The sequence below is a fragment of the Pezoporus flaviventris genome, unplaced genomic scaffold (genome assembly GCF_033815535.1).
Source record: "Pezoporus flaviventris isolate CSIRO_AGI_PZ_B2104156 unplaced genomic scaffold, CSIRO_AGI_Pfla_v1 ptg000131l, whole genome shotgun sequence".
Taxonomy (NCBI): domain Eukaryota; kingdom Metazoa; phylum Chordata; class Aves; order Psittaciformes; family Psittacidae; genus Pezoporus; species Pezoporus flaviventris.
Window position 1 is genome coordinate 401,352 of NW_026892679.1, and position 25,056 is coordinate 426,407.

Genomic DNA, 25,056 nt, shown 5'->3' on the forward strand with positions numbered 1-25,056 from the left:
TCTAGCCACCAGAAAAGCATTTAAAACAATTTGAGGTCCATTACTAACACTGTAGTCAAAAATGTATTATAATGTCTGACATAAACAAGTGGATTTCTGTAACTCTTTACACTTACATGGCAAAAGGCTGGCAACTTTTCAATTTAAAAATGATACACACACACAAAAGGTACTTATTTTTTAATATTTACCTACCTGCACGTTTTGCAGATGCAAAAATTGTGCAAAACAAAACGGTACTATGCAAACTAATTTTAGCGTTAAAACCAGTACTGCACAGATCCATCTTATAAAGTAAAGCTTGAGATAAATAAAAATATAGACAAATACATATTTTATTAGCTGAGAGAAAAATATTAAATTGAAGCTGACCAAAGCCTAGGGCATTCTTTAGGATTGCTTCCAGTTTTTCTGCTGGTGACACCATACAATCCTGTATTTCTTTGTGTCTATAGAACTGTCATATGGAGAGGTTCTTTAAAAGCATTAAAACTGAGGAATTGCAAGAGTTGAACAGACACTCTGTTCTCTTTTATATCTCCTCCTGAAGGCTGTTTTGAATAATCCTAGATAGGAAGTCACAATACTGTGTTGTACATGCTGGTAATGTTGGAGGCATGTTCAAGTTCTGACCATACCAAGCAGCCCTGTGGAGCATCTTTCAGAGCTTGCATGTTTCTCCTGTTGATCACCTTGATGCTAATTAACTGAGTAGGGTGAAATCACCGAAGCGCAATTGAAAAATGAGCAAAATCTGCTTGTTCAGGCAGGCTGATCTTACCCACTGTGCCAGTGCTTGCCCTCTATTGTGAGTTTTGAAGCATAGCTAGTTCATAGCATAGTTTTGAAGTGAAGCATGACTCTATTTCTAACTGATTTGTTCTGATTCAGCAATCAAGATGAGTTATGGGAGACTTTCATATACTTCCTTGGAACAGGAAGGAGACTGTCAAGGAGCACTGGAGGGACTGTGGCTACTCAAGTCCTTCAGTCTCCATCCCTGCCATGGAGTTGGTGGGTCACAAGTCATAGTGAAAGCTTCCCTCAGGCACTGTGTGAACATAAAGCAGCTCCAGTTAAACGGTTCCAGATCAAATATTGTTGACTGGGTAAAATAAAATTGCTCAAGAGACTGTAGTGGCTTTACTTTGTACTGTCAAACTTCATCCTGGGATCACACATAATTGGTCTTTGTGCGAATGGCATAAAGCCAACACAGAAGCACACTGCTGGCCTGAATGCCATGCTCTATGTTCAGCAGAAATACAGCTGCATGCCAGTGGCTGGTTTGGATCAGATCTATGCCACTTGGTGATTTAAGAGTGTCTTAAGTCTGGAGCACATGATGTTGTAACAACAGCCACAGTTCTCTGCTTACAAACTAGGTGATAAGTCCATAGCCTGAACTGAAACCACCGTTCAATTTTTCAGATCATGGGGAAATACCTTTCAGTGTATATCCTGAATGATTTCAAATGAGAGAAAGCAAAAAATTATTTTTTGTTAGGTTTTACAAGTAAATAGCTGTCAGTGCATCTGAAAGTTTCATATTTTGTGGAGCAAAAGGCTAGTGGAAGATGATTAATTACACAGAGGTTTGCTGTTAAATAAATACAAAATGAAATTAGCCAAAAGGTATCCAAAAGACATAGAGCTAGTCATTCCTTTCTGTTCTTGGTTATCAGCCATTTGCCATACTTGTAGCTTGTGCATAACTTTTTGAGAGTTTCGTAAAGGAATCTCTCTTTCACTCCATAGGAGATGCATGTGACTCCAACCCATGCAAAAATGGTGGCATCTGTCTGTCAGGGCTGAATGATGACTTCTACTCGTGCGAGTGTCCTGAAGGCTTCTCAGACCCCAATTGCTCTAACGTTGTGGAGGTTGGTAAGTGCAAACTTCAAATGCTGAAATAATTGTCTGAGTATCCTGATAGTCTGTGGCAGGCCAACCAGTGACTGTGTCTACAACATTTCGTGTAGTGCTGTGGTCATTGCATTGTTCATTGTTGGTTTCTTAACCTTCTCTCTGCATCATAGATAACTGTGTCATAATTAACAGTTAAACCAGTATCTGGCAAGTGTATTTGCAGAACATAATCACGCAGAAAAGTTAGTGCTGTACTTCACAAAAAGTAAAGATCATAGTTGTGCTTAAAATTACCAACGTTTCTCAAAGATCAATGTAATTGGATATTTCTATATATCTTTCTGCTGATCAATGACCATTTAAACCTTGGTTTCTCATAGTTGTATGCTGAGGTCCAGACTAAAGAGTACTTAAACAAGTGAAATTACAGAAACACTATAGGAGAAACCAGAGTAACACGTAGTAATCACGTGTTTGAATTTTAAAGCAAATATCCAGCTGGAGGTTGCAATTATTCATTATATGAGTACATATAGTGCAAGTCAAATGTAGTGAAGTTTTGTGATGTGCATTTGGCTCAGAGTAAACGTAAATATGAGTGGTAGTTTCAAAAGGTCAGGTCAGGTCAAACCTTCATCTTAAGAAAACTTAAGGGTAAAATCAAAGTGCAGGGGAAAAGCTGATAGAGAGTTCATTGTGTCACAGGCCATCCCACTGTTTTCAATGAAGCAGAAGACCTGCAAGTTGACCAAGCTCTCACATTATCCCAAAGAAGGTATAAAAGTATGTATGGTAGAGCAAAACACTAAGTAGACACTACTGCTGAAATAGGTACATTTTCTATCTCTTACTTGGGAGTTGCAGCAGTTAGATTAGGAATGTAAAAGACACAGAAAAGCACTGACTTAGAGAAGAGATGGCTGTGTCTTTTATTCTGTTCAATCAGGAAAATACACAAAAATTGAAGGTTCTGTGACAGTATCTCTTATCTGAAGGCTCTGTCTGCATTACTTCTGCTGACAGCCAAAGTACTTGAAAGCACTATGACCCTCTGGGTATTTCATATCATACATCCATGTCTGTGATTCATCAGCCTGGGTTACGCTGACAACCTTCAGTCTGTGACAGCTGAGTAGTGCTCACACATGTTGCTTCTGCCAGCTGTACTGCAGGACACCAACTTCAGGCAGAGGGGCAATGCCAGCGGCGTTGCTGCTGCAGATGTCTCATTGAAACTGTCACAGCGTAAATCTGCATGCTATTTGGTTTGTTGATAAATAAGTAAAGGCTACACTGGCATAACCTGAAAACGCTGTTCTGGGGGCTAAGTATGTTTCTTTGTCATGAGATAAGGTGAGCAGAACTAGTTCAGGAAGTTAAGGTTGGTTTGTTTTCCATTTTCCTTTTCTGAATATGATGCTGCCACTGTTCTGGGAGTGAATGCTATGTCTCTGCAATGCAATTTTAAGGGACTTTGGATTAAATTTTATTTCCCTGATGATAACTTTTCTGCAGACAAATGAACTATTTCCTGTGACAGAATGCCCCACAACGTGACAGACACCAACTGTCTTTGTGCTGTCATTGTTTCCTGGCTGTAAAATGTCAGCGTCTGGTTATTAATTAACATCTGAGTTGTCCAAGAAACTGCTTGTTCCTTTGGTGCAGCCACTCAAGAAACTGGAAGACACTGCCTCAAGATCCTGTTTTCCATCCCTTTCTCTACCGTTTTTATGCATGGTTGAAGGGTCTGAATGATCTTACATCTATATGCAGCCCCTAAATGAAATAAACTTTATATACATTTCACATTCATTAGTACCTCTGAAATAGTCCAGGTGCCTATGAGACTTGCTGACATTGCTGCTAAGTTGTTTAGCATGAATATTATACAATTAATTGCAATTATAATTGAATATTATGTTATTATTTAATTCTGCATTATGTTAGCTTTGTTATTCAGTGTCCGTGTCCTGGACTCCTTCGTTCTACATCTGTTGCCACTTTTTTAAAAGACCTTTATTTTTAATTGTGTTTTAAAAAACATGTAAACCATACATACCTTATTTTTAAAATTGCAGTAGATTGTTAGTACCCTGAGGAGAGTTCCTTGTGTTGGATAATTTTTGTATGTATGCCATTATCTTTCTGTCGTGATTTAAGTATAGTCAGTAACTCAGACCCACGCAGCCGCTCGCTGACTCCCCCACTTCCTCCCCCCCCCCCCAACTCCTGGAGAGACGGGGAGGAGAATTGAAAGAATATAACTCCCATGGGTTGAGGTAAGAACAGTCCAGTAACTAAGGTATAACACAAACCACTACTGCTACCACCAATAATAATAATGGTAAGGGAAAGAACAAGGGGAGAGAATGCAATATGACCCATCAATACCCAGCCCGACTGAGCAGTGAGCTAGCCTTTCTGGGTAGCTCCCAGTTTACATCCTGGGCATGACGTGCTGTGGTATGGAATACCTCTTTGGCTAGTTTGGGTCAGGAGTCCTGTCTCTGCTTCCTCCCGGCTTCCCCTCCTCCCTGGCAGAGCATGAGACTCGGAAAGTCCTTGGTCAGACTAAACATTCGAGCAGTAACTGAAAACATTGATGTTGTCAGTGCTGTTCCCAGGCTGAAAGTCAAAAGCACAGCACTGCACCAGCTATTAAGAAGGAGAGAAATGACTGCTGCTGCTGAACCCAGGACACTTTACCAAATATAAAATCAGAGATCTGTATGTTCTTTTCTGATTCTTACAAAATGAAGAATTGCAGAACTTGTTAAACTTTTAATATATACCAGTCATTAAGGATTATTAGTAAGGTTCATGAGTTAATAACTCTTCTCTTTTGCTAAAAATGGGGTGATAGCTTTACAGACTCCTTTCTTATTCCTTTAGTTTCTTGGCTAATGTTGAGTAGTTTGAAGTTTTTGAAGAGACCAGACAACCTAATTTCTCATGAAATTCAGACTTAAGAAATAAATGTTCTCAAAGTTATGCTTCTGTCTGTGTTCCGGTTTTATAGAATATTGCGTGCTCCTGGATTTTTATGCAGAAGGATGTGACTCAACAGTATGGAAACAGCTTACTAAAATAAAAATGCCAGAAGGAAGCTGATTCTTTAGCTGAAAAGGCAAATTGTTCTTTTATGAGATGATGATTCTGGCATCCTAGGAAATTCAGATTAGAATACTTTGGACTTCTTAAGCAAAAACAATCAGTTTGAAAACCTGGTGGTGTTCCAGTTAATGAAAGTTCTAAATGCAGTGCAGTTCCAGAGTAAAAGAAAGAAAATAAAAAAGTGAATATTGAAACCCAGAGACAGATGGACATTACTGTTTTTTCTTTCCCCTCTAAGTTATTTTCCAGATGTTTTTTTCAAAACATTATATTAAGAAGAACAAAATCTATTATTATTTGGAATTGCGTTTTTCTCCCTTTGTATGTTTCACTTGTATTTAAAATAATTAATTTGGGTGGGGTTTTTTGATACTGTAAAGAGTTTCAGTTCATAAACCCTTTTTCTTCAGTAATAAATATACTTATGCTCAAAAGTAGAAATGTACCCAAATGTTTCTCTGGATGAATTTAATCATCCAGAGAATCATTTAATCATTAACTGGGAAAAGTTGCTATTCATAGCTGAGAAATTTTTCTCTCTGTAATTCTTTGTGATCTGATGCATTTGTATGTTTATTGCCTTTTTATTTAAAATCTCTGTTAAGGTATTTGCTTAAGGGTGCAAGATCTGATTTTTGCTGTTCAGCACTCCATTCCAGATGCAAAAGTCTCTGAAATGTTTAAACAGTGTGGAATAATGTATCTGCTCCACTCTCTTACCATTTTCTCTGTGCAGTTCCAGAATACTAAATAAACTTGTTAAGATTTTAAACTGAAGCAAATATACTTTGTTCTTGAGCATGTTAGAGGCTGAGAACTGTTGGTGGAAGTGGACACAACTCTTAATCCAGAAGAAATGTGCTGGTATACACCACATGAGATGTTGATGTTACTTTTCTCAGCACTGACAGAATATAATTTTACCTGGGTAAGGGGAATAATTGTTTTGGTTTATTGTTGATTTAGGTTATTTTTGTTTATTTATTGGTGCTTTTTTCAATATAGATGCAATTACAGGCGCTTCCTAATAAGTTTATGGTTGAAAGTTTTTCCTATTAGGCCACTAAATAAATGCAGGTTTTATTGCAAGGGGTAAAGAAAACAGGGGAATTATCCTAGGTAATCCAATAAAATGGGAATCAGAATTTCAAATACCAAAGTTCATTGTTGAACTTCCATGAAAATTAGCAGTGAAAATAAGGTAAAGAAAAATATCCTATCAGTTCTCAGAGAAATACTTCCGTAGGGATGCTGGAGATGCACTGTTCATTAGGGACTGTAGTGATAGGACAAGGGGTAATGGGTTAAAACTTAAACAGGGGAAGTTTAGATTGGATATAAGAAGGAAATTGTTTCCTGTTAGGTGGTGAGGCACTGGAATGTGTTGCCCAGGGAGATTGTGAATGCTCCATCCCTGGCAGCGTTCAAGACCAGGTTGGACGAGGCCTTGGGTGATATGATTTCGCGTAAGGTGTCCCTGCCCATGGCAGGGGGGTTGGAACTAGCTGATCTTAAGGTCCTTTCCAACCCTAACTAGTCTATGATTCTATGATTTGATAGCCCTTGGGTGTAAGTTAATGCGATATTGGGGTAATCTGGATAATGAATGAACTGAAATGTTGCTGCTATATCCCAACTCCAGTTGGCTCACAAACAGCCATCTGAAGGGTGTCTCACCATCCTCACCTCATGTCAGGGCAAGGTCAGCTTTTTGTTTGTATCTCTTGCTATTTAGCTGGACATGCCTGAGCTGTACAAGCTCAGGTCAGCTGTTAATAACCAGGCTGAAGGACACTGACTGGTTCCTCTCCTCTTCCTTCATTTACCTGGTGAATTATCTGGGATCATTGTTCTGGGGGGTAGAAAGACCCTACTTGAACCCATAGCTGTTGGATCTTGGCACAACATGGGGAGAATTACAGCCATTCCAGTGTAGCACTAGGTGTTCCTCAGGAGCAGTTTCACACTTCAGCTATTTACTGGCAAGACAAGTTGGCATAATTTTTCTTTTTGATTTGGCCCCAGAATGGATTATAAGAATTCAAGTGAAATGCTGCCTATATGAAGCTAGGAGTTTTTCATGTTGTATTATAGGTATACAGGTTTCTCAATTTAGTGATGATATAAAATGATTAATAATAATTAAGTAATATTTATAATATAATATTAATGATCAAAATGATTAAGGCTTGAGATTCTTTGCTGAATTACAGTTGCAGAATTAATATTTCAGATGTATTACTGGAGCTGAACACCTGCCTGAGAATTGCCATTGTACCATGAGTTAGGACAGTCAATTTATTATTTCCTATATTAAAAAAGAAGATACTAAAATTAATATTTTCAGCTGGTCCTCTCTGGTTATAATACCAGAATAATAATTTGAGGTACAAACTCTCCTGTCATTTATACAATCTTCATTTTGAATTACGCACTGGACTGATTCCACTGTAAACCAGGCAGTTCTGAAGTCTAGAAAAGCATGTACAAAGGGTTTTACTTGGACATGATCTTGACTTTGTCTCTGAAACTAGAAGGGGCGAAGCAGAATTCAAGCTACATGATTTGGAGAAGCCACACTTCAGCTTCCTAAGTATTTATGATGCTGTTCAGCTTCTGCATCTCTTCATGCATAATTGGTGCAAATATGCATGGTTGCACTCTCCTGCTCTGTGCTTTTGACAAATACCTAATTCAAATATGCATGGATGAATGTAAGGTTTTATTGTTTTTATCAAATATATGGGTACAAGACATGCATATATAATTTTCTTTGTTTATCTCTACATATGTATAAAACTCTAATATCCTATGCTTAACTCCCTTCCTTCTTCCTAACAGACTGATGGAGTGCTCAGAATAGTCTGGAATTTTGCCCCAGAAGCATTTTCTACATAGAGAAGGGGGCACAAATGCTCCGACTTCTGGTCTGCATGGAGATGCTTCACATACTGCATTTAATGGAATCATGGAATCATAGACTCATTGAGTGGTTTGGGTGAAAGGGGCCTTAAAGCTCATCTAATTCCAATCCCCCCACCATGGGCAAGGACAGCTTCCAAAGGATCAGGTTGCTCCAAGCCCCATCCAGCCTGGCCTTGAACATTTAATTTGTGTACATTTCTTTCCTTCCCTCATCATGATGTGGACCCATCAGTGCATCCACAAAAATATACAGTATAACACACAGCAGAGAGATGTGTAACTGTCATCTGGGTAATGAATTTCTTACTCCTTTTTACCCAACAAAAAGAAGTACAAGTTGCAGCTATTTATGCTGTGTAACATCCCTCGCTCAGGAAGATAGTATCAAGAACAATGTCTGTGTTCCAGAAGGGAAGTCCAAGGTACTAGATCTTAGGCAGAGGTTCTTCCCTGTGAGGGTGGTGAGGCCCTGGCACAGGGTGCCCAGAGAAGCTGTGGCTGCCTCATCCCTAGCAGTTCTGAAGGCCAGGTTGGATGGGGCTTTGAGCAGCTTGGTCTAGTGGAAGGTGTCCCTGGCCATGGTAGTGGGGTTGGAACTGGATGAGCTTTAAGGTCCTTTCCAACTGAAAAATTACATGATTCTTTGATTCAAAGAAGGAGTTTACCCTCAACACAAGGTTACTGAACTATGGCTATTGAGCAGAAGAGGGATTGTTAAATGCTTGGAAGTATGCTGGAGTGTTTCATCCCAACTAGAAGGAAGTGCAGCAGGAGGGCCAGGAGGCATCCATGGGTGGATAAGGAGCTGCTGAGGAAAATTTGAAGGAAAAAAGAGGCTTATAAAGGTTCAAAGCAAGGACAGGTGGCCTGGGAAGAATAGAGATGTTGTCTGGGAAGCTATGGACCAGGTTAGGAGAGCTAAGGCCCAGTTAGAATTAAACTTGGCTGGGGATGTTCAGGATAACAGGAAGGGTTTCCATAGGTATGTAGCAAATAAAAGACAGACTAGGGACAACATAGGCCCCCTCCAGAAGCTATCAGGAGAACTGACAAGGTGCTTTGTGACAGCCAGCATGGCTTCACTAAGGGGAAATCCTGCTTGACCTATTTGGTGGCCTTCTATGATGGGGCTGCGGAGCTGATGGACAGGGGTAGAGCAGTTGACGTCATCTACCTGGACTTGTGCAAAGCGTTCAACACTGTCCCGCATAACATCCTTGTCTCTAAATTGGAGAGACATCAATTTGATGGATGGACCACTCGGTGGATAAAGAACTGGCTGGATGGCCACAAGCAAACAGTTGTGGTCAATGGCTCAATGTCCAGCTGGGGACCAGTAACGAGTGGTGTCCCTCAGGGATCGGTGTTGGGACCAGTCTTGTTCAACATCTTTGTTGCTGACATGGACAGTGAGATTGAGTGCGCCCTCAGCAAGTTTGCCAATGACACCAAGCTGTGTAGTTGGGTTGATACACTGGAGGGAAGGAATGCCATCCAGAGGGACCTTGACATGCTTGTGAGGTAGGCTGATGCCAACCTTATGAAGTTTAACCATGCCAAGTGCAAGGTCCTACACCTGGGTCAGAGCAATCCCAGGCACAGCTACAGGTTGGGCAGAGAAGAGATTCAGAGCAGCCCTGCGGAGAAGGACTTGGGGGTGTTGGTTGATGAGAAAATAAACATGAGCAAGAAGTGTGTGCTCGCAGCCCAGAAAGCCAGCCGTATCCTGGGCTCCATCAAAAGGAGTGTGACGAGCAGGTCGATGGAGGTGATCCTGCCCCTCTACTCTGCTCTTGTGAGACCTCACTTGGAGTACTGTGTGCAGTTCTGGTGTCCTCAACATAAAAAGGACATGGAACTGTTGGAACAAGTCCAGAGAAGGGCCACGAGGATGATCAGGGGACTGGAGTATCTCCCGTATGAAGATAGGCTGTGAAAGTTGGGGCTGTTCAGCTTGGAGAAGAGAAGGCTGTGTGGAGACCTCATAGCAGCCTTCCAGTATCTGAAGGGGGCCTCTAAGGATGCTGGGGAGGGACTCTTCTCTAGGGACTGTAGTGATAGGACAAGGGGTAACAGGTTAAAACTTAAACAGGGGAAGTTTAGATTAGATGTAATGAAGAAGTCCTTTACTGTAAGCATGGTGAGGCACTGGAAATAGGTTGCCCGAAGAAGTGGTAAATGCCCATCCTTGGCAGTGTTCAAGGCCAGGTTGGACAGAGTTACAGCGCTTTGGGCGACATGGTCTAGTGTAAGGTGTTGCTGCTGTTGTGTTGGCAGGGGGGTTGGAACTAAATGATTGTAAGGTCCTTTCCAGCCTTAACTATTCTAAGATTCTGTGATTCTATGAAATACTTGTATTTCTTGCTGTAACTCATAAGGATTGAAGTTGTAAGCAAAATTAGACTATGTTAGCTACTGAACTGGTGTTGTGGCCTCTGACAGCTTGACACATTGTCCCATTTCTTGAGAAATGACAGAAGAGGGACACTTGGTGATTGCACTGGGGAGGCCAAAAAAGGGTCTGCAAAGTTACTGAGTTGCAACATCCAAATACCGTTTGCCATTGAGTGTTTTGCTAGTGAGTGTCACCAGGTTTTTTTACCAAGATGTGGTGAAAGTATCGAGTTTTGACAGTATGTCAGATGGACAAAGAGAAATGTTGATCCCAGAAATGACGTGGCATGAGATGCAATGAAAGGTTAGTGACAAGAAGTTGTGCACCTAAGGAAAAGGTAATACATCATTAAAAATATACCAGAACAGGAGAACTGAGATCTTTTATGTTCAGTTCTTCTCTAACATTATAATAATATATGCATTCATTAAAAAGTGCTTATTTTTTTTATTTTATTCACTTGTTGCAGTGCTTAGAGGTTTTGGAAGGGTGAAATGTTCAGTTCCAAGATGTTTATGCACAAACCAACAAGTTGCGTTTAATTAAGGTGAAAATGAGATTCTCAATGAGAACAAATACTTATATGTGTACAAATATCAGTGTTTTGGGGATCAGTGGAGCAGATACTTGTCTAATTATTAATGTTATTTAAAAAGCATCATAAAACCCAAACCATATCACCTTCAGATATTGAAAACCACTTTTTATGTTTAGTTCACATAAAACCTGTGTTTTTGTGGTAGATGAGTCCTTCTACTACTTTCTGCTGTTGAGATAGTATGAACTAATAACATTCCTACTGTGGCAAAGACAGGTATCATCATTAGTATGGATTATTAACTACATAGATACGCCTGAGCAAAGGTCCTGAGAAGTTGTTACAGCCCTGTTTTTCTCAACGTGTGAGATGGAGGACAGTAAGGCTCGGAAGTAATATGAAGACAGAGACATGCCAACGTGTGTAAGTACAAATGTACTGTAGCTGAGTGAGAGAGAGGTATGTCTTGGTTAGAAATTCTTATTACTTTCATCTCTCTCTTAGTCAGGTCAACTTTTTAATCGTGAGTTACATTATTCATTATGAACAGTCTAATGAGGCTGGAGTTTGGTCTTCTATGATTAATTTTTGCAGATAGGAAAACTGCATTGTCAGTGTCATTCGATTTATTCAAAAATATTACTGAATAGGCTATAATTTATAAGGGGAACTGTAATGGTCACAAAAAGAAAATGTTTAATTTCAGCTTCTGCTTTTGCTGGCATGAAATAAGAAACATCTGCAGAAGTCATAAACTCAGCTGAGCAATACATTAGCCTAAGTCAGCAACAAACTTTGTCCTCACTAGCGGTGTCATTGGGATCAGTCTCGGTTATATTGAAACAACAGACCCTGATCAGTGCAGAATAAACAAAGCAATTATATATCAATTTAAATGCAAGTTGTGTATACTTCCAAATATCAGTATGTTCATCACTTACTCTGTCAGGGTAGAAGAAGAGACCTGAGCAATCCAAAATGAAGTAGATTAATTATGTTTCAAGCATTGCAGCTGAATATATGAATTTCTGAAGACCATGGAATAAAGTTTCATAAATAAGGAATATGAATATTAAACAAGCAGGATATGAGTCCTGATACCATTTAGAATTGGGATGTGTTAAGCATTTCTTTCATGGATCTTACAGTTTAATACAGAAAGAATTAAATTACACAGTTCTTGTCTGGCTTTGCTGAAATCAAACTGATGGTAATACTTTTAGAGAAATATCTGACCCGTGTTTAGAAAAATAAGTATTAAAACTGCAATAATCTGCTTAATCAGAATTTAATTAAATGGTAATTTTTTTTTATAATTCATTTTGCCACTGAATCTAATTTCATACTTTGTAATAAACATCATTGTATCCGTGTTTCTCAGGAGCCATGTGCATTCAAAAATGGTCCATTGTAGCTGTTCTTCTTTGTAGCTGTTGTTCTTTGATTTGTCATCCCTAAATCACAGCCCTATTTGTTGGCTACCATTTGCCTTCCTTTGCAAAGTTTTCTTGTCTTCTTCAGCTCTATAGGGCTGATCGTCCTGTGAAACGTGATGTTACCAAATGCCTTTGGTCCTCCTAAGGAGAAAGCTACCTTTTCTATGCTGAAATCTTTTAGCTTGGTGGAACAGGTACTCCTGGAATCTGCTGGTTTAGTGGGAAAGGAGATAGGACTTGAAGGCATGACTTTAAAAGTTTAGTTTCTTTGTACCTTTATTTTATAGTCTTCACTACTGTATTTGCATAGGAAGGAGACAATTTAGGTTTATAAACACATCATTTTTTTCCTAGAGCATGGAACTCAAACAAAGTGGCCTGTCTGGTGAGAATTAGAGCAGCAAAGAAAGTGTCATTAGTAGAAAACAAGAGTGACACATAATGACAACAGCCTATCTGGTGAGAACAATGAAGGGAGCTTGATTAAATCAAGTAGTCATAGCAGTCTAGCAAAGCAGCTGAGAAGCACAAGAGAAGGGAAAGAAACTTATTCCACAGTTCAAGTGAGACTTCAGGAAAACTGAGTTTTGCTGATTCCTAAATAGCATGTGTGATCTGTAGAACTATATCATCTGTAGGGCTACACATTTACACTATTTGGCAGTTCAGACGGTATTGGAGAACTTGGAGAAGGGTCCTCAGACCCTTTGTCAGGGTCAGATTGGAGTCAGAGAAGCTGAGAATACAGGTGCCGTGCTTCAAGGAATGTAGGAAAATGTGCTAAGCTTACGGGATCGTACAAGAAAATCACAATACGTGATTTGTGTAACTGCACTTATAAAAGAGTGCATTTAGCAGCTGATTTGAGCATTTTCCAAAGAACTGAAGAGCATTCACAGTACTTTTAATTTTGGTGGTTTTTTTTGGTTCTGAGGATTTTTCAGTGTTTGGACCAGAACAGACCATTAAGAAATACAGTGTGACCTCCTATATATCAGGGTGTGTCATCACACCCAAATATTGCTGCATGAAGTCCAAAGAGTCAGGCTAAAGCTTTGCATTTTTCAGGAAGCTTTCAAATGTAATAGGCACAGAAAGAAGAGTGGGGTTTAGATTATGGAATTTGATGAGGTGACAGAAACCCGGCTGATGTAGTTGGCAATCTCTTCGCCAGCAGTAGCTGGAAAATGCCATTGTTTTGATTATGCATATTTCAGGTAAATTTTTTTTCTCACTGTTTACTTGACTTTGTGGTACAATATATCGTTAAATCTTTAGCATCAGATTTATTCTCAGTATGTAAATAGTAGTCAGGTGCTCCCCGTGTTTCCATCACCCGAGTAACTGAATTTTCTAAGTCTTATTTCTGATTATTTCCAGTGTTTCTTGTTCTGGTAACATTTCTTCGGTATTTTTGACTCTTTGCTGAAATGTAGGCACAAGGACTGTATACTTTAATCCTAATCTGTTTAAGCAGTGTTATAAGCAATGTTATAAGAAGAATCAAACTAAGATTTTTTTTTAAGTTTTTTTTTATTTCTTTATATCCAGGAGTTTCATTTACTGTAATATTTACTCCTAAAAAATATTGGGTGAAATTATAGAAAATGGACTGTATGACACACAGCAAAATAATTATTTGATCTGTGGGTAAATACAGATTGATGGTGAGAAAGGATGGAGCAAGGAAATATATTAGTCAGGCATGCAATCATGCAGCAGAATCATTGTCATATATGCAACTGCAGTATAGCAAGGTGTACAAGGCATAGCATCAGCAGTGGTCCTGACTTGACAGAGGAGGAGAGTGAGGGTGTGTACATTTAAACAAGGTGTAAGATCGTGTAATTCAGTGTGATGAGCACACAGAATGAAGCTGAATATAGAAATAGTGTTTCTCAAAAATATTCCAGTAATAATGTTGATGAGTGAAAGGTTGAGAAGTATGAAACCCCATAGTGTTTTGAAATACACCAGAACTGATCAGCATTTTGGTGTCAGGGATGAAATGAGGGTTCTGCTTTTTATCCTGGACAACTACAGTAGTTATTTAAAAACAAATACTAGTACTGCCTGTTCTCTAACATAGTGTGCCTTGAACAAAACTGGATGAGAAACAGTTAAGTTCTTCTGAAATATTCTTCAAAACATTTTTGGGAAGTGTGCCCTGAACATGGACTCTGTGAGTCCAGATGTATCCTTGGTTAGCATACCACCAAGTACAACTGGCGTTATGGCAATAGCATTCTTACTGAACAGATAATGGAAAAAGCAACCTATGGTAATTATACGAGTTGGTGGCAACCTATAAAGGTAATTTTATTGAAAAGCAGTAGATAACAGTCTCATACTTGAAAGAGGTGATGCAGACCACAGGACATGTATGGGGTATTCTTTTGAAAGGCTCATGAGAAACTTGTTCATTATCATGTTTTGGAGAGCTGGGAAAAGCTTGATACATGAACAAACTAAACAGTGCCACTAGTATCATAGGTTGGAAACAAAGCCCCAAGCCGCAATGGTAATCCAAATGGTTTGGGATATTCATGGATTATCATGTTTGAAGATGTACACAACACATAGAAAAAAAATGAAACAAGTTTATATCAAGTAAAAGAAAGTAATTAATCTGCAAGATTTCCGTCAGCAGTGTTTTTGAAAAGGAGTTTGGGCTTTAAAGTGAAAAACCCCAATATCCCTATTGCAGTGCAGAAAAAAATGTATGGAAAACAGTGTTCAGTTTACTGTTCAGTTGTTACAGATAACATGGATTTACCATTAGCATGTTTCCTCTTTAATGTTATTAGGAAACAAACAAAGTCTGCAATTCCTTAGTTTTTACCAAGTTGCTCTATCCACCAAAGTGATTGTCACTTTTTAAGTTGCCTGATAAATCAGGTATTAGACTACCTGAAGGAAAAGAAGGCTCCTTAAATTATCTTGAAGAGCACAGAATCTTGTACCAGTATGAAAAATAAAGTCTCTCTCCTGTTACCCCATTGACCACCTTGATCCACCACAACCACACACATGGGCAACTACTGACCTTCCCCGGGCTTGTGAGGCCACATGGAGTTAAGGTTGAAGATTTTTGCACTATAATGTATTTTGGAAAACAGAACCTCAGGAAGCTCCTCACTCACTGAGGTGTATATTTGTCATGGCAAAATGGTAGCAAAATTTACATGATCACTTTCTACTGGGAAAGCTTGACCTAATTACAGAGGAATTAATTATCCTGAAGGTGTAAACTTAGATTTTGTTCTGGCTAGACTGAACTCCAGTGATTTCAGTGAAATTTCTATCTGCATTGTACAGGTCTGAATTGTCCATTATTGGTGTGTGGAGTCATTTAAAAAATTCTCAAAATACAAGCTAGTACAGTAATAAGAGGCACAGCCAGTGGAAGGTAATGCAGATGTGTATTTGATTGCTTTATTCCACATTTGTAAAATGGATCTCATGTAAAGACCTTTTCGTGGTGCAAAGAATCAATAATATGATACATAAGTGAAGGAAATTCAAATGTTGACTGTGCTAGAGATAGCAGCTGGGTGTTTTGATCTATCAGCCTGCAGTAGGAAGGCATGTATGTATGTATATACATATGTGTGTATTTTTTTACATATATAGTGTGTCATTTTATACTTTTAATGCAGAGTCACAGCTAAAATTCACTAGGTTAAAACACAGAATATTTATGAAGCTAAATAATTTGCTCAACATATGAATATTTCATGACCACTATTTTTTTATCTATTTCTTGAATATATCTTGTATTTAGTCATAATAATCTTTGATGTAGAAACTTCTCATAGAATGCAGTACGTAGTAATTAACACAGACTTTAAAATACATGGTTTAATTTCAGATTTAATATACTAAGAAATTTCCTTAAGAGGTTTGTTTTCTGATCAGTGAAGTCATAAAATTCCTAGTGAAAAAAGGGAGTTGGAGGGGAAAAAAATGAGTTTTGTTTGACAAAATATTGTGGAATTGATTTTGGTCTTTCATGTTATTTCAAGTTTTTTCAATTGAAGTTATTTCGAGTTTACTTTGTTATTTGTTAATTAGGTACTGGTATTAGATAATATTTTGCATCGACATTAATGATGCTGTATGAAGTTGAGCAATTCCCAGTGTATCAAAGCTGCATCTGTTAGCATTATAGGCATTCAGATTGACCATCTTTAAAATGTGATCTTTTTGTTTTTATATGAATATTAACTGGAAAATGCCATGAGGGCCTGTCGTGGTTTAAACCCAGTCAGGTAATTCGTTCGCTCACTTCCCCCCCTTTTCTTGCCCTCCCCCTGCTCTCGGAGGGACGGAGAGGAGAATCGAAAAGAATGCAACTCCCACAGGTTGAGATAAGAACAGTTTAGTAACTAAGGTATAACACAAATCACTACTGCTACCACCAGAGATAATAATGATAAAGGAAATAACAAGGGAAGAGAGTACAACACCTCAGCACCAGCCAACCGATAACTTGCCCCCCAAGCCCAACCAAGCACCGACCGATACCTCCTCCAACCCTGCAGACTCCCAGCCCTTCCGGCTAACTCCCAGTTACATCCTGGGCATGACGTGCTGTGGTATGGAATACCTCTTTGGTCAGTTTGGGTCAGGTGTCCTGTCTCTGCTTCCTCCTGGCTTCCCCTCCTCCCTGGCAGAGCATGAGGCTCACAAAGTCCTTGGCCAAACCAAAACATCACTATCAGCTCTGTTCCCAGGCCGAAAGTCAAAACACAGCACTGCATCAGCTACCAAGAAGGGGAAAAATGACTGCTACTGCTGAACCCAGGACATTATCCACCCCTTATTCCATACCATTCACGTCATGCTCAGATCCCACATTTTCAATATACCATCACTCTTATCTAAGTGCATGGACCAGTAGCTATAAAGCTGCTGCGTCCATCTGGTCCATGATGTCAGGCTCCATCTCTTGTAACAGTCTTCCAGAGCAGGAGAGACTGTGTGCAGTGTTCACACTCGTGAATAACCTGGGCAATAGCTTCCATTGCTAAGTCCACCCCTCAATCATGAGTCCATCTCTGTGTTGCATCTCTGCTCTGATGGCCTGAAGTGCCATGGGCCCACCAGGCTCAAAATAATTCACTGTCCCCTTCAGCAGTTTCTGCAGCTTGTTGCTGGGGACTCCATACAGCTGCCTTCCATCTCCGACGCTTCCAAAGCACTGGAGGGGCCCAGTGGACTAGATACTTGCCCATACTGTCCCACACACCCTGCCACTCATGACTGTCCAGCCTTGGGGAAAATCTCCTGGTCCTACTATATCCTCATCTAACCCCAGACAAGACCCAAACCCGACTCTGCTTAAATTTCGGGATCAGACAAAATGGTTGTGGGTAGCACACAGTCTGTACGTGTGCCAACATGCTGATCCCCATCACAATCAGCAGGCAGGTCCCAAGGATACCCAAAGGCCATTCAGAGCCTTCAGAACTCTCAGTTGATGCTGCTGTACTTGTCACTGGGGCTGGTGTAGCTGCTGTGCTTGCCGGCTCTCCCACCGCCAGCTTCTCTTTTCCTGAGTCCAGCTCTTCCTCCTCTGCCTTGCTGGGAAATGCTGCGTGGTCTCCTGCATCCTCCTGGGGCTCGGCGGGCGGCTGCCGGGGGATGCTCTTGGCCGTCGCGGGGCTGGGCTCGGCCGCGGGGCTCGGCTCCTCCGCGGGGCTCGGCTCCTCCGCGGGGCTCGGCTCCTCCGCCGCCTTCTCCCGCTGCTCCTCTGAGTTACGTATGTGTCTGCCAGTCATTTTCCTAGATCCCCAGAAGTATACATTTAGGGCATTTGAATGTATTTACCCTGAATAGTAGAGATGAAGACTATGGAAGCTGTAGGGATTTTTATCATCACTGTCATTGTAATTAGTCCTTTAATTGTAATGTATTTTAGTAATGGTAGTATGACAGTCAACATGTCATAAAATGCATGTTGGATAGCTATTTAAAGAGATTGCAAGGTGGGAAATACTTAGAGGAAAAAATTGAGTAACTGTAGAAATACATTTCTTTCTCTACCATTTCAAAGCCCTTCTGTTAATAGTTCTTTAAATGCATTGTGATTCACGGAATCACAGCAGGGTTGAGATGTAAAGGGACTTCTGGAAGTCCTGTGCTCCAGCCCCACCTTGTCAAGCAAGGCCACCTAGAGCTGGTTGCCCAGGACCATGTCAAGATGGCTTTTAGGTAGCTCCAGGGAGGGAAACTCCACAACATCTCTGGTCCTGTAAGACAAATATAAAAAACTTAATGTTGTCCAGTGTCTGTAATCCAGAATGGTAAACGCTTTGACAGCCCAAACATAAGTGCCACATCAGCAGATAAGAGTTAAGATTACAGATCTTGTACTCACTAGTTCAGAGCACCATACAACAGTCTGTGCACTCTGCATTTTTGTATCCCTTTTTTTACGAAGAACACAAGGCATTACTGAATCCGAAAGCAAGGATCAAAGTATTGACTTACGTTATTCTGACCTGAACCAAGTAGAAAGCATTTGCAACATCTTAAATGCCGAGGAGAACAGATTATATGTATAATAATACTCATTCTTGTGATGGCCCCTGGTGTGCGATGGAGATGCAAGTGTGCAGAAGTGCTTTAGAGTCCATCAAACATGAAGTGGAGGGGGATAATGCAAGGAGAGGTTTTGCCATCTGTTTCCAGCACAAAAGAGGGGATATCAAAAGGAATGAAGGACAGATTTTCAACACAGTTCGCCAGAGCCCAGCAGCTCTTACTTCTCACAGCAGGAGGTGCTGGTTGGGATTGCTTTTGAAATGCAGCCGCTGGAGAGGGTGCTAAGCATCCTCTGTAAGAAAATGCAGAACTCTTGAGTCAGATGGAGAGCGCACAGAAAATGAGTAAATCTGCCCTTAGGAGCATATGGGAAAGTAGGGCTGAGGTGGGTTTCAGAAAATTTATGTACTTGGTATGTAAAAAAAAAAAATCTTCAAAAACCCTTCACAGCTCAAAATCAATAGGCCTAACTCCTGCACTAATGAAAACTGGGAAGTGTGGAGGAGCACCAGAATGCTGACTGATGGCTGCTGTGAAGATGCTTCTTACGGGGTGAATTTTGAGAGGCTGATAAACTTATGACTTCTAGTGGCTTTATTGATGAAGATAAAAGAAAAATCAATGTACATTATCTTCACTTGCTCATGAGAAAAAGCCTTGACTACTTAAGTTTTAATTTTCTGAAAAATTAAGAGCAGTGTATCAATGAAAAATTAAGGGAAAACTATAGAATTTCTGAGAATAAAGAAATTTCTCACCAGGTGTGTTGTTTTACCTCATATTACAGAGTTCTCTGTGTGCCTTGTTTTGCTGCATGTAGCAAAGTGACGTGTTAGTGTCAGACAGAAAACTGTCTTGTTTTACACCTACATTTAAGCATGTTTCTCTTTTGGCATTTCTGTTCTTCGAAATACAGTTGTCAGCAGAGAACTTTGTGTGTTCAGTCTAGGTCACAGTAATTTGCTCACACTGTGCCAGGTTTAAAGTAAAGCTTCCTTGTCACTTGTATTTTAGGGCAGAACAGATGTGTTCAGTTTGAAATGATCGAGGTTCAATATGGCCCCTGCAGATACCATTAGATAAATTCATTTTTTCCAGAGCAGTGTTTGACTGAAGCTGGAGATTATTGACATTTTTTCACAATTGATGTCATACGTATTTTTCAACATACATTTTTCAATATTGAACAATAATGGATTCAGATATATTTAGATTTTTTTTCCAGTTATACTGAAGTTAAATATAAAGCCAATATTAGTTACAAAGGTAATAGGATCTTCTTTTACTTCTACCTAGTCAAAGAAGTTAAAAGTGAATACTGGTAAGTCAGCCATTGCTTAAGCCTGTATTCCAGTCTGCAGAATTTACCTGGACAATGAAAATACCTTTTTATTAATTTAGAAATACATGCTTTGCCTTTCTTGCACCAGGACTCATGTCTTTTTTTTTTTTCTATACTTGGATTCATGCCATGTAGCTTTATAGTGGGGTATTTCCTGTTCTGAAGTTACTAAAAAATTGTTAAAAATGCATACCACAGTAAAGCAATGTGTCTCCCTGCATGGGACTCCTCTTAATGCCACAGCCTTCATCTTAGCTGCCATCTGGTCCTTTGAATTCTCCTCTTGGCATATTGTACAATTTGTAGCTCAAATTTTCCATGATGAAGGTTGTGTTGCATGAAAATTCTCTTAGTAAAGCAGTGTGCTGGCCCTCAGTCATGCTGAAAAGAGTAGTGTAAACTTGGATTTAAAAAAAAAAGAAAAAGAAATTCTTCTGCAGGGATCAAACAAGGTGTTTGAACTGAGAAGTGAATGCCCCTTGCCCTATGCATTTTTTTCTTAAAATGTTGCAGAGTATTTTCTAAGAAACAGTGACTATTGAATACTTTTCATTTTGTCTTCATGCAATCTAAAGACTTTTCATCTGATGATAAAAAAGTTGCCTGTTTATTGGTTTATAGAGCTTCATTCCCCAGAAGGGTTAGCAGAACAACCTTTGCAACTGGCATAGTAGAATATTTACCAAAACCCACAAATTTGGGTATTTGGGAAACCTGCAGGATACATGTTTATATTTGAAATTTTAGGGTTTGAAAGTTGTTAGGTTTTCCTGTGTGTTCATTCAACTTCCTACTATGTATTTCAGAAAGGCAAGCAGGTCAGTCTGGGTGTAATTTGGTGGCAGCAGAGTAGGTGAGACCCCACAGGTTAGTCTGGGGTAAGAAAATGCACAATGGCATTGCAGAAAATTAATTAATTGAAGTTAGTATCTGCTGTTACTGGACTATTTAGAGCTGCGGTTTATTTGTCTTAATTATTGTTTTCTGTTCTGTTTTCAGCAGGTTTTGTTGTCTTTTGAATCTTTCCTCATGTTGGATATTGGATATTGCTAAGAAGCATTTTAGTAATTTTAGCTTCTTATTTCTGGCAGAAAAGCTGGTGAAGCTCAGAACCTGTTCAGCCTTATCTCAGTCCCACTTTGTTTCAGCCTGAATTTTTGTACCTTAGAGAAAGCCTTCCTATCTCCACCCTTGCACAGAGAGCAAGTGCCAGGATTTTCCCAGCTTTGAGCAAACTGTTCTTCAAAAGCAGGTCAAACTGCCCACTCAGTCAGCCTCCAGCATCTGCAAGTTGAGATGAAACACATTTTCAGCCCATAATACAAAGGAATGGTATACCTGGCATGGCACCCAGGTACCTTTGATTTGTCCTGGATTGAGTACTGGCTACACATCTGCAGTGGGAGACCTAATCCAGCCTCCTGTCCAGCTTCAAAACCAGCACTACGATATTAGTCACTTAGCTGTTTGAGGGCACTTGGTTTGGTACAAAAAAGCTCTAGGATATTTTCTGATTACATTCTCTGCTCTTTTGGAACATACACATCTTTTCAAAACTGCATATGGCAGCATGTGTGCGTGTGCAAGTAAAACTGTGTGATGTTTCAAGTCATGACAGACTACTCCTGGTTTCAGACTTACAGCTTAAAGTACTCTGTGCCTTTGGAAGCACTTGAAACCTTGGCAAGAACAGCAGCAGACTAAAAACTGAATAATTGTTTTAAAACTAAATCTTTTTACACTGTTTTTTCTTAAGAAGAACATCCTGCCAAATGCTAGGCTCGATGGGCACTCCACTGACTGCCTTGTTCTAGAGAGTTGTAAATGTGAAGGCACTAACCACAAAAGTAATTATCTAATCTTGTCTTTTGCAAAATGTGTAATTTTACCTAAATAAGTCTTTTATTTCATATTTAAACACGTTGTCATTCAGCACCAGTTCTGATACTTAGGGAGAAAAAAAAGGAAGACTAGTGAGAATGAATTAATTAGCTACATTTATTGGCATTTCTAACACTGTCATTTTAAGACACTAGCATTCTGGACTTTGATAATACATGAAATTTTGCTCTGATACCAATTTTTGATTAGATTTTTTTTTCTTAAAATAAAATAATGAAAGGAAGAAAAAGTAAGTTTTTCATAGTCTTTACGTGTTTAAGTGGATATAAACCTATGAGGAGTGGCGCAGGCTATTTCTAGGGTTTCTTAATTAATGGCTTTGGTTTCTATTTAACATCTGTCATCCAAGCAGAGTTTTTTATCAGTTCATAGTGAGTTATCTCTGACATGCACTAGTGAGTTGCCTGGTGTCTTTCTTCTTTTTTTGTTTTTCATGTTTTTTTAATTTATTTTTCCTGTACTGGCTGCAAACACAACTTTAGCTGAGGCTAGAAGGAGGCTCTGCTATTCTCAGGGGCCTGTAAATGGTGAGGGATGTGCTGGTATCCCAGTACTACAGTTAAAATTAAACACACTAACAGAACAACCTGACCTAACTGTAGAACTGCAAGATAAAAATCTCTAACTGACCCTGATAGACGTATCTTTGACCAACTGGCATAAAAAGTGCGTTTTCCAGATTCAGCAGATTCATGAAAACAACCTGTTTTTTTTAGGGTTTGTTCCTTCTCTTTATAGCTAGGGACAATAATAGTTTATACTAGTTGTTGCAGCCGGTTGAGTTGGTTAATTGTTAGAAGTTGGTGACAAACTGTTAATCAGCTGAGCTGTGGCTTGGAGGTGTCTTTTAGCACATTTAACCTGACACAATGGGATAGGGCAAAGCTGAATGCAAGGAGGGGGGCTTTGGTGGAAACAAGGCTTGATTCAGCCTGCTGCTTAGTGGTGGGTTACCTCATCAGACATGGCAATACTGCGTAAAGGGCCATGCTGAGAACCAGAGATAGAGCCAGTTTATTGAGAAATAAACTGAATTCTGTAGAATGGGTAGCAGGTGAGAAGACAAACGTTCTAAAGATGTATTTTCAGTTAAAGTTCTATAGCATTAAAATCACATTCTTAATGACTGATGCTGAGTTTTTGGGAAGTCAGTCTTTGTATCATGCAGGTCCTCTGAGATTTCATGCTGAGCAGAATATAATTTATTTTTGACCTTACATTCAGAAAAATGTTATCTGCTCTTGTATCCTACTGTTTGCAAGTGGTTCATTCGGATGATTTTGTAGCTTTTTCATTAGAGATAACGCCATATATTCAAGTTTATTCCATATAAAAGAGTCTTACATTTTATTTGAATATTAAAGAAAATGTCTTTCACATTAATATGAAAGTAACACATGCTTTAATATAAACACAAACCTAATGTTCCACTGAATCTGCCTCCCTCAAGTTACCTATGCTTCAAAGGTCAGATTTTTCCCAGACCTTTTAAGGCTTCTACCATTGTAACAGAAATGATCAGAGGTCAGGCATAGGTATTCATATGCTATCCAAGCATTGCCTTACATTCTTTCTCTTAAGCTGATATATGTTGGACAATATGTATCCTGGAATATGGTTCCCAAAACTACCCATGTCTTGGTTTTTTTTTTCACCACTAATGTCACACAGCATTATTCACCCCCAGGGAAAACATGATTAAGTTTTCTCAAGTGAACATCAGATATACTCTAAGAAGATAAAAACTAATGTTTGGGCTGCCATATGTCTTATATTTTGTCAATTATGCATTAAAAGGGGTAGAAAAACATTTTGAAAATGGTTTAAAGCTGCAGAGTAGATTACAGTTTAAGGTCATGCAGTACTGTTAATCACATCATGATTCAGGGATGTTCATGACTGTTTGGGAGGCTTTTTTGTCAAATACCTGGCTCCTCTGTGCAAGTCTCACCACTCTGGAATCAGAATGAGAAAGTCAGGCTGATGCTAAACCACCACTCAGTGTAGTGAGTCACCAGCTTGTGCTAGCTCAGTTGAGAAAGGCAGTTTCAGTTTGTACCCTCTTGACCCCTCTGAAATAAATAAAGAGTGAATTACAGATAATTGCTATGGAGATGAGTCACTGTATAAATAGCTTTTTTAAATAACTTCAAGTTTAAATCACTGCTGATGGAGAAAAATTGTGTAAGAAATTTTTGGTGTGCATTTGCTTAGTAAGTGGAAAGCAGAGTGCTGACACTGCATTTGAGCCACTATGATAAAGCAAAAATAGTTTATACTTTGTGTATTCAGTTGCTTAGGGAAGGCTTTATTTTTAAACATGGTTTATCAAGCTACGGTGGATGAAAGCAGACCTGGTACATATAGCAAGAGATTAAGTTAACTTCATTTAAAAAAAAATGCATAAAGTACAAACAAATTTATAATTTCATTTTCAAATATATTTTTAATATGAATATTTAATTTCTGCCCAGGGTTAAGAAATAGATTATTGACAAGTAGAACTAGGTCTTTTGCATTTTACAAAAGCATTACTCACTAACTCAGACAAAAAATTAACGCAGTCTATTTCTGAAAGAGCCTAAATCAACAATTGAATAGTCAAAATTAATTAGATAAACATAAAACTAACATTATTGACATAGCTGTCTTGCAACTTGAATGATTTGTTTCAGCGGAGCTTCAGCTGTCCTCTTTTATTTAGATGTGTCCCTAAGTGCAGAGTGGTCCCACTGGAACAATCATCACCAGAGTGATGACACAACCCAGTTGTAAATTGCTGATGCTAGTATTCACTCCAATAATTAAGATTATTATTCAAATTGCAGTCAAAAAAAAAACCCAACCCCGTTCCTTGAATGAATATTCTTTGTATATTTGGACAATTTTGATAAACCAATCTCAATGTACAGTCAGTAGTACTTTAATTATCTGTTGCTCAAGCAGCAAGCAGCATTTGAGCTTGGCAGTTAATAGAGATTTG

The 25,056-nt window shown here is 39.2% G+C and overlaps 1 protein-coding gene across 2 annotated transcripts in view; it reads left to right on the forward strand.

Annotated features, from left to right (window-relative positions):
• Positions 1-25,056, forward strand: part of EDIL3 (EGF like repeats and discoidin domains 3) — a 261,017-nt gene that overhangs the window by 69,889 nt on the left and 166,072 nt on the right. For both annotated transcript variants that reach the window (XM_061478716.1, XM_061478717.1), the window contains exon 2: positions 1,759-1,887. In XM_061478716.1, the coding sequence (XP_061334700.1) occupies positions 1,759-1,887 (129 nt within the window). The remainder of the gene's footprint in view (positions 1-1,758; positions 1,888-25,056) is intronic.